Genomic DNA, 13343 nt, shown 5'->3' with positions numbered 1-13343 from the left:
GAGAACTGTGACAAGTAACAAATTTTAGGGCACCAAAAGTTGCAATTAAAATAGACTAATACTCATATACAGAGCTTAACTCCTTTCTTAGTGCATACTTACTGAGTACCACTTGGGATTATTATGTACCCAACATTGAGGATATGCTCATAGGCTAAAGATAGGGAGGGCCCTTCGCGAAGGGCTTCTCTCTTGAAAGGGTACTTAATTCTTGTTACATCAGACTCCAAAAATATCTGAAGATACCACACAACACTGAATTGCTTTTACAAAAATTATTTGATGGTCAACAGTCAAAATGAGGTTACCCAAGCTATCATCTATCTTCTAAGAATCTTTCTCCATGTACTACTAACTCTGTGCTTCCTCTTACTCAAAACCTAAGCCCATTCCCTCACAAACTATCATGTGATTTACTGAATGTCTTCTATGATAAAAACAGATAAAATCTGATAAATATGTAAGTACGCCTACATTTTCTTGCTCCTAAATTGGGTTCATAGTCTTCTTTTACTTTGTTCTCAGAGGTAAATTAGCTGCTAATAAGGTAGAATCCATCAAGTTGGGGGAAAGGGAAAAAATCCACAAAACTTTCAAGAGAAAAACCAATTAAAACAAACCATTCTTTGTATCTAATTCACCAGGTTGAATTCAATAACCAAGGTCTTTTTGAGCCTATAACCTAGTAACTCTGTATGGAATCTATTCCTATCTCTATCCACTAATAGCATCTTAATTCAGACCATTGCCTCTCCATGGAATTTACCGTCACAGGGTCATGGGTAGTTGCCACAATAATGGAAAAGAATCCAGAACCAGAAGAACAAATAAATTAATTCACCAATTCTATAAACAATTTTTAAGAATACCTACTGTGTAGTAGCATAACTCTCATCTGAAGAAGGTACAACAATTGAATAAGAATATACCTTTGGGGCTAGAGAGATGGCTCAGTGGTTAAGAGCACTGACTGCTCTTCCAGAGGTCCTGAGTTCAAATCCCAGCAACCAAATGGTGGCTCACAAGCATCTGTAATGGGATCTGATGCCCTCTTCTGGTGTGTCTGAAGATGCCAACAGTGTACTTATATATGATTGTTAGATAGATAGATAGATAGATAGATAGATAGATAGATAGAGCTTTTTAAAAAAAATACCTTCAAAGACTTTATAATCTATGAAGAAACACCAATGAACACTCAGCCTCAGTGCATGAGGAATAAGTGCAGGGAATTGCTTTAGCATCTTAAAGAAACCAGCTAGGCTGACCCCGGTGGTTTAATTAGGGAAAAGCTGGAAAAAGCTGAGGAGGAGGGCGACCCAGCAGGAGGCAGGAGGACCAGCAGTCACAATAAACCTGGGCCTGATATCTCTCAGACACTAGACCACCAACCAGGCAGCATACACCAGCTGACATGGTGGGGGTTATGGAATGTGGAACCCTGGGGGCGGGTGGACTGGGAAGGGGATAAAACTGGAGTATTGAAAAAAAAAAAAAGGAAGGAAGGAAGGAAGGAAGGGGAAAGGAAAGGAAAGGAAAAGAAAGAAAAGAAAAAAATAAAGAATCCAGCTAGATATGGGGCCCCGCCCGCCCGGGTCGTAATCCTGCTAGTGAGGTAGCTGAGGCAAGATCACAAGTGAAAGGCAGCTGAGTAACTCAGCAAGGTCACTGCAAAGTTCAAAGAATGCACAAAGAGCCAGGGATGCAGCTTTGTGTGAGAGCACTTACTTAGCATGCATAAGACCCTAGGTTCAGTCTCCAGTGCCAGGAATATGGGAACAAAAGAGAATCTAACCTTTGATTTTAGCTCACTGATTTGATAGTCTATTTTCTAGTAGATGGAATGCCTATTATCTACACTGAGTGGCTAACTAATCTACTATTTCCTCTCATGCACTTGAGATGTGCCTTCATCATATTTAAGATCCCAGAGCACTCACCTCTGCCCCTGGACATTATCTTCTTCTGTGGCTGCCTATGTTTGTGTCAATATTGTTTGATCATTCTGAATAATTTCTTAGTAAAACTACGGGTCTGGTAGGACAGGATTTTACTCATGAACTAACTTAAAGTATCACCTAATATGGTTAAACTTTTTAAAAACTCATTTAAATAAACAAAATAAACAAGAAGTAATGCTTCTAAAATAGATGAAGAAAACAGTCCTAAAACTGTACAGTGCTTCCCAAATGTTTAGAAGACAAACAATCCAACAAGATTAGGCTGAAAATATTAATAGAGATTTACAATCACCACCAGCCAAGTGATACAAGCCCAACTTCCACAGTGGATCAAGAAATGAAACATAGCAGCAACAAGACACCAAGTGTGACCATGCTCTGAGTAGATTAAGAAGCAACACTATGGGGTTGGGGATTTAGCTCGGCGGTAGAGCACTTGCCTAGCAAGCGCAAGGCCCTGGGTTCAGTCCCCAGCTCCGAAAAAAAGAAAAAAAAAAAAAAAAGAAAAGAAAAAAAGAAAAAAGAAGCAACACTATTCTTTGGAAAGGCCATTTCACAGGATCAGATTTTTATTATAGAGCTGAGGACATAACACAGTCAATAAGTACTTGCCTGGCATGCACTAAGGCCGGGCTTCAATCCCTAGCACTGCACAAACTGGACATGATGAAACCTAATTGATCATAACCCCAGCATTCAAGAGGTAGAAGCGAAAGGATCAGAAGGCCAAGGTGCTGCTCAGGCTACACAGCACATTAGAGGCAGCTGAAATAAACAAATTATTTTATCTAGCACTGCTGATCTGAGCAACCCAATTACAATCAACATTTCAGCCAGGGGTGTTAGAACATATCTGCAATCACAACCCATAGGAGAGACACTGAGGCAGGAGGATCATAAACTTAAGCCTAGACTAACATAGTAATACCCTGCTCAAAAAACAAGCAAAGAAACAAAGAAAAAGTCCAATATGAAAGGAAGTACCAAGTTCTAGGCCCAGTGAGAACTCTATTTCAGGCTGATACTATAACTCAGTGGCTATACCTTCCACAAATCAGATTCTAACATGCACAAGGTCCTAGGTTCGAGCTGTGCTACCCACCCCAAGCCCCACATAACATTAAAAGGAGCAATACGCATGCAACAAGAAAACAAAATAAAGCAATCATACCACAGCCACGAGGCTGCAACAAAAGTACTGAGGATTCAACACAAGCCTGAATTGCATAATGATTTGAAGTCTGGCCTAGGATATATAATAAGATCCTATTTCTAAATAACTTATAAATAAGGGCTAATTCAAGAAATTAAAACTTTAAAAAATTTTCCCTAGGGGTTGGGGATTTAGCTCAGTGGTAGAGCGCTTCCCTAGGAAGCGCAAGGCCCTGGGTTCGGTCCCCAGCTCCGAAAAAAGAACCAAAAAAAAAAAAAAATTCCCTGAAGCATAAACAGTAAATTGTGAATAAGAACATGTGAGAAAAAGATAAATTTCACTGATTCATAATATTCAAAGACAAAAGGATTTCATGCATCAACGTTTGACACGGTAGCTTTGAATATAATGAATTTTCTTAAGAAAAAAATATTCTATTCACACCTTAGTATCATACATGAAACTGTATATTCTGCTTAAGCACATAAAAGGCACTCTTGGTATAACTACACTTTTCATAGTATGCGTATAGAAATATCTAGGAAAGTTGGAAATGAAAATCCAAATTATCTAACACAAATTTCTTGAATTATATAGCACAATAAATGCTGGTTACTTTAGAAGAATGATTAAACGTTACTTTGCAGAACCTGAACCATACAGACAGGAGTCTAGCATGGATGTCCTCTGAGAGGCTCCACTCAGCAGCTGACTCAGATACAGACACCCACAGCCAAACAGAGGATGGAGCTTGGGGACTCTCAGGAAGAACGAGAGGAAGGATTGTGTCCCCTCGGGAGATAGGAACTCCACAGGAAGATCAATAGAGTCAACTTGGACCCTGGGGGTATCAGAGACTGAACCACCAACCAAAGAACATGGGCTGGACCCAGGCCTCCCTGCGTATATGTAGCAGAAGTGCAGCTTGGTCTTCATATGTGAGTCCCAAATAGTGGAGCAGAGGCTACCCCAAAAGCTGTTGTCTGTATGTGGGACATGTTCTTCTAGCTGGGCTGCCTCGTCTGGCCTCAGTGGGAGAGGATGCACCTAGCCTTGCAGAGACTTGATGTGCCAGGGTGGGGGATATCCAGGGCAGGTGGTCCCCACCCACTCAAAGGGGAAGAATTGTGGGAGAGAGTGGTTCGGAGGCATGCAGTGATTGGGATGTAAAGTGAATAAATAAAATAATGATAATAAATTATTTGAATCAAAAAAGTTACTTTGCAAAATGACTATCTTTAATACCGTTTCTGCTAGGGCACCTAACACTAGATTTGTCTACATCTTATACCTTTAAAGATTTGTTTCTTTGTTTATGTGAATGAGGTTACATGTGTCCTGAGTGTATGCCTGTGCACCACAGGTGTCCAGATGCCCATAGAGTCAAAAAGAGGGCATTTTCTCTGGAGCTGGAGGTCCAGGCAGCTGTAAGCTGCTCCCTGTGGTTGCTGGGAACACTCAAGTCTTTTGTAAGGACAGAAAGTGCTCTTAACTGCTAAGTCATTCATTGCATCAGCTCCAAAATAGGTCTTACGGGTGGTTTTCAGGTTTGCTTTAGGTAGTGCAGGGGGATGCAATCCAGGGCCTTGTGCACGCTAGGCACAGTAGTTATGGCTCAGATCCACTTCTTCACTTTCTAAACTTTTAAATGCTTAAAAGACGCCTCTGATAACAACTAAAACTTCTGAATTCCAGCTTTGTAAATAACAAGAATTTTATTTTAATCCTCTTTGAAATGCTGTTACTTCTATTCCAATATAATTAATATAACTGAAAATAGACAGTTTACTGCTCTCAGAGAAAATCACTGAAGAAATGTAAATCCTAAAATCTTATGCAAAGAACGCAAATCAGACTCCATAACTCAGCAGACCAGGGCAATAGCAGCTCAGACTTTTTCTCCTCATCTTGACACTTTTTGGCAAATTTTTGCTCTTTGAGATTTGGCATTTGGGAAGCTGGAGAGATGGCCCAACAATGAGAGCAGCTGATGCTCTAGGAGAGGTTTTATTCCCAGCACTCACTTTGGGGACTCATGATTTAAAACCACTTTTTTGTATTTACTTCTATATTTATAATAAAATGTAGATTTTTAAGGAATGCATAAATTCACAGTGATAAATATCTCCAAAAGAATATACTGACAGGATTTTAGTCTTTACTACTTTCCGAGTAGAACATCACTTCATTCACTCTGACACTGAACAATGAACACATGCAAAGCTTTACCCTGACATTTAGAAAACAACTGACTACAACCACGTGCTACATATGCTGCATGATGGTGACACAGCTGCCTTTGAACCACTTCTGCTCCTGCAATTAACCCGAATAAAACTCACTGGCTCACCAAGTGGGACTGTGGTGGTATTAGTACTTCAGGGTGTTACTTGTCTCCAACTAAAGTGAGCAGAAGTATGTGCACATCTCCCAGGACTCCGAAAACTGCCCCCTATTCTGTCTAATCTAGTTGTCAAGTCTGGTACAGAGCAGCATCTTAAGACATGAATACATTCCTGAAGGATATAAACCTGGAAATAAGAATGGGTCAAAAACTGAAGAACTATGGATAGCAGACCAAGGGGTTACATGCTCAACTGAAACAAACTCAATTTATCCTTTGACTTTTACTTCCTCATGTCTAGTGTCTCTAGAATCAGTCACTAGTGGTACAGAGTCTAATATTTTGAATATCCTGTAAGTTCCTCCCAAGCTTTTATGAAGTGGTCCATGATGTTACTATAAATGTGGCTCAACTTAATATAGCACATGGTCACTTTGCAAAGTGTGTAAACTTTAAAAAAGCAGAATACTACTAGTAAGATACATTGGGAAAGTCATAAAAAGAAAAACCCCCAAACTCACACCTATAGGATTTAGTGGAAGGAAATTAAAACAGGCTGGATTTAGTTTGGGATTTCTTATTTAAAGGCATAAGCAAATCCAATAAAAGAGCATAAAACTTTTCAGACAAAGAAATGTTCACACCAAGTGTACTACTGATGCTCTGTGAAATACAGTAATTTTTCTGTCTTATAAAACATCTATGTTTAAGTAACACTTTAAAATATAATGCTAAAGTTGGCCAACAAAAGACTATGGATATAAAAACACACTAGTACTTACTAAGTTATTGTCATCCTGAAAAGCATAGTGCAGAGTGGTTATCCACTTACTGTCTCCATTTACCAACACATCCCTCTCTTCACGAAAGCACGCTGTCTGGAAGGGAAAGAAAATGTTTTTAAAGAATACTTTATACAAACTTAGAAAACACTATTGTAAGCAATTGCTCAAAATGTGTAGCACAGTCTTAAAAGTTTAATATTTTAGAATGCTATAGCCCAAAACAGAAAAATTCCCAAAATTATTTAACGTAACCACAGACCAACCTATTAACCAGATGGCACAAATGTCCAGCTCTGCCATGTCTGCTTTACCATTGTTAAAGACATAAAAAGGTGGACATGGTGAGTGCTTCTGGTTTTTGAATTGTGTGCTACAGTGCTTAGGACTGAACTTGAGGTCTGGGCATGGTACAATCTTTGTACCCATGAGCCATGTTCTCAGCTCTGAGTTGGTTATGTTCCCATAAAGAAGATTAAGTACCCGTGATACATGAAACAGAGTAACACACAACTAACCCTAGCATGCTCATACGCATACACACAAGGCTTATTTGGATAAGCAGGATTGCCAAAGCCAGGAATTAAATAGCAATATCAGAGAAAAGAAGTCAATCTAAACCATCTGAAATGGTGATTTAAACTGTCAATCAAGTTACTAAAATCTGTGACATTATTCTTAGTTCCCTTTGGAAGAAAATAGAATCATATCACCTACTTTCTATTAAGTCCTGCTTATTTATTTATTTATTTACTTATTTCACTTAGCTGAAATCAAAGTATGGTTCTTTTTTTTTTTTTTTTTTTTTTTTTGGTTCTTTTTTTCGGAGCTGGGGACCGAACCCAGGGCCTTGCGCTTCCTAGGCAAGCGCTCTACCACTGAGCTAAATCCCCAACCCCAAGTATGGCTCTTAATATTTTAGAAGGCTGACAAAACCCAAGAAAGCCCTTTCCTGGCTCTATCTTAAAAGACAGTGACCTGAGATTTTAAAGACAGTCCAGCTGGAATCTAGTAAGCAATCACAGCTTCAATTGATTGACAATTCCAAACTAAACAAAACTCTGAAGACATTAGTCAGGAGAACAAATTAAACTGTAAATTCTACTTAATCCTAAATTACTCAGTAAAAAAGGTTTTAAAAGATAATATATAATAAACTACAATATAAAATTTCAAACATACAGAAGAAGAGAGACTGACATAATTCCTTCTCCAATGTTCCATCACTTAATTTCAACAATTGTTTTCCTACCCAATCTTATTTCATTACACCTCACACACTTGCCACCATCCTCAGTTACACTGGTGCACAAACACACACAAATACTTTATAGGACAGTCTCAGGCATTATGTAAATATTTAACTATTAAGCTATTCTTTGTGAAGCATAGGTATTGGATAGATATAAGGTACACTCCAGATATTTACTTAATGTACTATGTGAACTATCCTCAGCTGGTTATGGCAGGTGGGAAAGATACTACTGGTATCTAGGAAGAAGAAGGCGGAGTAATACAACACACAGAACAGCTTCCACAAGAAGTACCAAGTATCAACAGTGGCTCTGCTAAGAAAATCTGTTCTTAATCAGTATAAACCATGGTAAATGGACATTCCGGTGGTGTGAAGGTGCTACAGAAATTCAATCATATATTCTGAAGGAAAAAAGTTCTTATCCAAAGAAAATGGGTTTTTTTGAGGGGGGGTTGGAGGAGGGGTTGTTATTGTTATTGCTGTTGTCTTTAAGTTCCCTCCATGATTTGGGTCTCTAAAAACATAATGAACAAAAGGTGGTAGCACATCCTATACTCACGGCGCTTAAAAAGTGAAAGCAAGAAGTTCATGAGTTTAAGGCTCTCCTTAGCCAGAAAACATGGTATGGCTCAGCAAAGCAATACCTCACAACACAACCAAAGGGGAACTAGGACCGCAAAGCTAACTTAAACTTAGTTCCTCACTTTCCCAACAACCTGGGCTCATAGATGCTCATAAGACTGAACCACATGGGAGTCTGCATGGGCCTGACCTGGGCCTTCTGCATTATGTGCAGCTGTGGTGGCCTGGTCTTCTTATGGGACGCCAAACAGTGGCAGCAGGGGCTGTCTCTGACTCTTGTCTGCTTTCTGGACCCTTGGCCAGCCTTAATAGGAAGGGAGATGTCTAGTCTTACTGCAATTTGATATGGCAAACTTGGTTGATAACCATGGGAGACATGCTTTTTTTCTGAAGAAAGATCAGAAGGAGTGGAATTTGGGGGATGGAGGCAGCTGGGAGGAGAGAAAGAAATGGAAACTATGGTGAGGATGTAATATATGAAAGGAGAATTAAAAATTAAAACAAAGAATTCCTATATTGAAACATACATAGATGATAATTCTGCAAAGTTGTCATAGGACTCTTTATAACTCTCATAAAATACATCATCAAATTTGCAATCATATGCAGCATATCAAAACTGCACACACAGTGCCCTCAAGGGAGCTCAGGCAGTAAAAAGTACTTGCCATTCAAGTCTGACGACCTGGGTCTAGCCCCTAGGTCTCATTAAGGAAAGATAAAATAACCCCTGAAAGTTGTCCTCTGACGTGCACACACAAGAGCCATGTCAGGTATGGGCCTGTACTGATACACACATATCATGCACATGCACACTGCACATGATAATAACGATAGACATAATCATTAGTCAAGAATACAAAGGGTACTGATGATTATACCTAGTCTGGCCTCTCATTTCTTGAAAATAAAAATAAAGGCTTTTCTCATTCACAAAATACTGTTACTGAGAAATCTTTTCAAATAATAAGAGATTATTTAAAGTCTAACTTTTTCATTTTGAAAACTAAATGTAATTTTAAATTTAAAAAAATCTTAGGGGCTGGGGATTTAGCTCAGTGGTAGAGCGCTTGCCTAGGAAGCGCAAGGCCCTGGGTTCGGTCCCCAGCTCCGAAAAAAAGAACCAAAAAAAAAAAAAAAAATCTTAAAGTTCCCTTTTTTTTTATAGCAAAGCAATCACATTCATTGTTTGTTTGATTGTTTGTGACAAATTCTCCTTGTGGCCCAGGCTAGCCTTGAATTTGCTATAAAACTAAGGACCAACTGGAATTCTTAATCTGTCTGCCTCTACCTCCTACATGCTAGATGGACTCAGTAACTTTTGAATTTACTTTCAAGTATATAAGCTTAACATATGATGGCCACACACATCACAAAAAAAAAAAAAAAACAAACAAAAAACCAAAACACTAATTTTTAAGAAATCAGTAACAAAGTTTTAATATAACAAAAGAGTCATTTGATAATATCTGTTAATTGGCAAGTTGCTGAAAAGTGCACATAGTTGCATACTCTAAGTTAATAATTAAAACACTTATGTAAACAATGACTTGTAACGTTTAAATATATTCCCCACCCTAAGACCAGGATTTCTCTAAAGTAAGTTTAACTTGGAAGATATTAAAGTTATAACATTCACACAACCTATAAAATCCTTTCGTGAAAAAATTATCCTAAGATCAATTCAACTTCCCTTTACAGACTGGAGATCTCAGGGCAGCCACAGCAAAATCTGTGACTAAGAGCACTTCATCCTTCCTCTACCTTTTCTCTCTTTACATGTTGATTGCCTGTGTGGAAGTGTACACACACGTGTGCATGCGGCATACGCATGCTCAGTGCCACGGTGCACAGTTGCAGAGGTCAGAGGACAACTTTCCATGATCAGCTCTCTTTCTACTGTAAGTTCTACAGATCAAACGTATCTCACGGTGCATTGGGTGGTGACAGGTCTGGGGCTGATACTCTCTCTTCTCTCTTTTTCACAAATACACAAAATTAATTTTGGTGAAAAACTTAGCTGCACTAACAATTTGAGTCCACCTTGCTACATATTCAGCCTATACACAAGCTCACAAAAGTACTCAAAAACTCAAAAAAACCAAAGATTTTTATTACCAACAGGTTTTACAATAATCTAAATGAAAACCAAACTAAGTGACACCAAAATAGAAAAGACTTACCTCAGCTCTTTTCAGCATTTCCCACTTGTTCAGAATTTTCATGGCAAATACTTTATCTGCATTTTTCAGTTTAACTACAGCAACCTAGAAAAGATAATGGAAATACAACTTTTAAAATATGGCGAAAAAGCTTACTTTATCCATTTTCCATTTTCCTCTCTGTAAGAAAAAATAAATACCAATTATCAATTATTTCAATGCTGCTCAATTCTAAGATCCTAAGTTAAATAATGTCAAATTTAAAAGTTGCATTAGTGAGCACAGCCAAGCAAGTGGTCTTATTTGTGAGCAGTGTCTCCTGCTTATCATACATTATACCTTCCTTTCCACGTTTTCTCACAGGAATTTAAACTCAGCATCTATGACTGAGAAACTAACCAAGATGTACAATCTGAAAGCGGTTGGTCTTATGAGACAGTGATGCCAGATTCCAGCAGGTATCACAGAGAATGCAGCCACCAAAGGAGAAATGTTTGGGGCGGGTGTGTGTGTGTGGGTGTGTGTGTGTATGTGTGTGTGTGTGTGTGTGTGTGTGTGTGTGTGTGTTAAGCAATACAAAATGACATGAAGATGATAAAGCTCTTTAGTCCAGTCTTGCCAGTACGCATATATTCCAATTCATTCTTCTTCCCTCCCCCAATTCCCACCAAAGAACACTTATAACTAATATTTTTATAAACCGTGGACTGTACATGTCCTTTCCAGCAATAAAAAAGTAGCACATCCTTATTTTATATATCCAGTTACAGATCAAAAACTGCCAAGTGAGAATAAGACTATTCTGGCTGTTAACAAACTAATTAAGCTTCTGTTTGCAACACTGTTTCCATTTAACTAGATGACCTCTTTAGGGCCCTTCCAGCTTGTTAAGTTTGTTCCAGGGCTGAAACTAAACTACAGAAAAGGAGGGCAAATATTCATGGACACCATTTCCAGTATCGGAGAGTCACCGCTGGGAAAGACAGATACTGTCTGCCAGAGTTTGGAAACTAGGTGCCCCTCACATGTCCACATGGTGGTAAAGGTTTGGTCCCCAATATAGAACTTTATTATATATATCTTAATAATAGTTGGGTACCTTTAAGTTGTTGGGGTTGTGGACTAGAAACTGACTTAAGTATTTCCTACCTCTCTTCCTTCCTATCAGGCTCTACTCAAGAGGTGGACAATTAGTTTCATTTTGTCACACACTCCCAGAACTGTATGCTGCCTCACCACAGGCCCAAAAGCAAATTGATTACACACTGAACTCTCCAAAACCTAAGTATAAATGTATATTTCATCCACCAAGAGTTAACTGTCCTCTCCAAGACTTTCTGCTGAACAAGCTCACCCTTTCTAGTTCTTTCTGGCTGGTTGTTTATGTTCTGGTTCAAACTCCTCTCCAAGATGACTGACTCAATCTGGCTTCTCTCAACTTCTCACTGAGTTGCTTTGCCTCTGACTGCATTAACCAACTCCTTCTCTGGCTTTTGCCCTTCAATTAGACTTCACGTTCAACTGTGGCTGCTTCCTTCTACAAATTAACTTTTATTTTTATTGTTTGGGGTTAAAAGGTGTGTCTGTATTCCAGCCAGATCATACTGTAATCTAGGGTGTGTCTGCATTCTGGACAACGGATCATATCTTTGGATGTGGTACCTTGCTAGAGCATTCATGTTGCTGGACATGTTCTCTATACATAGGTCAAAATAAAAAATTTATAAGTGGATTATTTGAGGTATTTTATTATAGTAATGGGAGGCTAACATCACAATATCCTATTATGCAGACAATAAAAACAAACATTCAGATCTTTTGAACAGTTCAAAGGAGTATTTCCAAAGATAAAAAACAGATTTAAATCCAAGTTTTAATTTCTTAATATGTTTTAATAGCAAATGTGCATAGTATGGGCCCTTCATTTGTATCTAGATCATATGTCACTCAAGTGATATGATAACATAACTAAACTCAGTGCACAACACCTTCCAGTAGCCGTCATAAACAGCTACATTATCAATTAAGGTGGGAGAAGATATGTAGGCAGACGGCTCAGCAAAGTATCTAGCCGCACAAGCAAGCCTAACGAACTGAATTCAGTCAGTCCTTGAATCCCTGTTAGAAGCCTGATGTGGTGCACAGCAAGCCCCTCAACACTCATACAGGAACAAGGGAGGCATGGACAGGAGAGTCACTCAGAAGCTTCCAGGCCAGGTAGTCTTAAGTACACAGTATAGCAGCAAAGCCCAGAGGCCCTGTGCCAACAACGCAGAAGGTAAGAACTGACTCTCAAGTTGTCCTCTGACCTCAGCATGCCCAACAACACAGTGAGTGTTCCAGTGCCAAGCACTATGCTAAGAGTTTGACACAGGTCTACAGTCCCTCAATTGCAATCCCAAAAGTCAAAAAACTTCATAACTCACTTAGCAGTATGTGCTAAAACCAGGAGATTGTTAGTCTTTTTTGTCTTAATCTCTCTTACTGTAAAACAAAACCAACCATGCTTTACTTCAGAATCATGAACAGACTTGCTCAGGAGTGCTGCTCCAAGCCTTGATAGGGTGATTTGAAAGCGTATGCACTAAATTACCTTCCAAGAGTCCCAGAACACTAGACTCAGAACAAGCTTAGCTATGTGTCAGACAGCTCACAGAAGAGGTGAGAGTCGCCAGCGCCCACTGAACACTCCAGCATGCAGCTAGCACTTATTTAGGGTGTCCAGAAGATGGTAGCAAGTCAGAACCTAACCAGGTTACTGTTTTCAATCTTAGTTTACTCATTTAACTGTATAATTCTAGGTTTTTCTTTAAAACAGTTATCTTTCAATGTTTCAGTTTTCTAATCAATAGGTTTAATAAATGTACTAACCTTATATAGATGTAGCAAAGATCAAAATAATTAATATGCATATGAAATGCTTACTACAGGGTCTGGCGTCCAGACAAGGATTCAGTCGGTGTGCGCCGTCACCATGAGTCTGTATTCCACACCCACCCTCCCATCTCCTCATTGCTCCCTGTCCATCTACGACGACTGTGCAGGAGCTGGTATCTCAGTCCTTCAGCACCGAGGAGAAACAGCTCCTCAATTTCTAGCTTTAC

The 13343-nt window shown here is 39.0% G+C and overlaps 1 protein-coding gene across 21 annotated transcripts in view; it reads right to left on the bottom strand.

Moving 5' to 3' along the window:
• Cdc42bpa (CDC42 binding protein kinase alpha) overlaps positions 1-13343 on the bottom strand; it is a 220323-nt gene that overhangs the window by 128463 nt on the left and 78517 nt on the right. For all 21 annotated transcript variants that reach the window (XM_039090235.2, XM_039090251.2, XM_039090262.2 and 18 more), the window contains 2 exons: positions 10261-10344; positions 6241-6336 (listed from right to left, as the gene is read on the bottom strand). In XM_039090235.2, coding sequence (XP_038946163.1) covers positions 6241-6336; positions 10261-10344 — 180 coding nt within the window. The remainder of the gene's footprint in view (positions 1-6240; positions 6337-10260; positions 10345-13343) is intronic.

Source organism: Rattus norvegicus, chromosome 13, assembly GCF_036323735.1.
Source record: "Rattus norvegicus strain BN/NHsdMcwi chromosome 13, GRCr8, whole genome shotgun sequence".
Taxonomy (NCBI): domain Eukaryota; kingdom Metazoa; phylum Chordata; class Mammalia; order Rodentia; family Muridae; genus Rattus; species Rattus norvegicus.
This window is presented reverse-complemented; position numbering and strand designations above follow the sequence as displayed.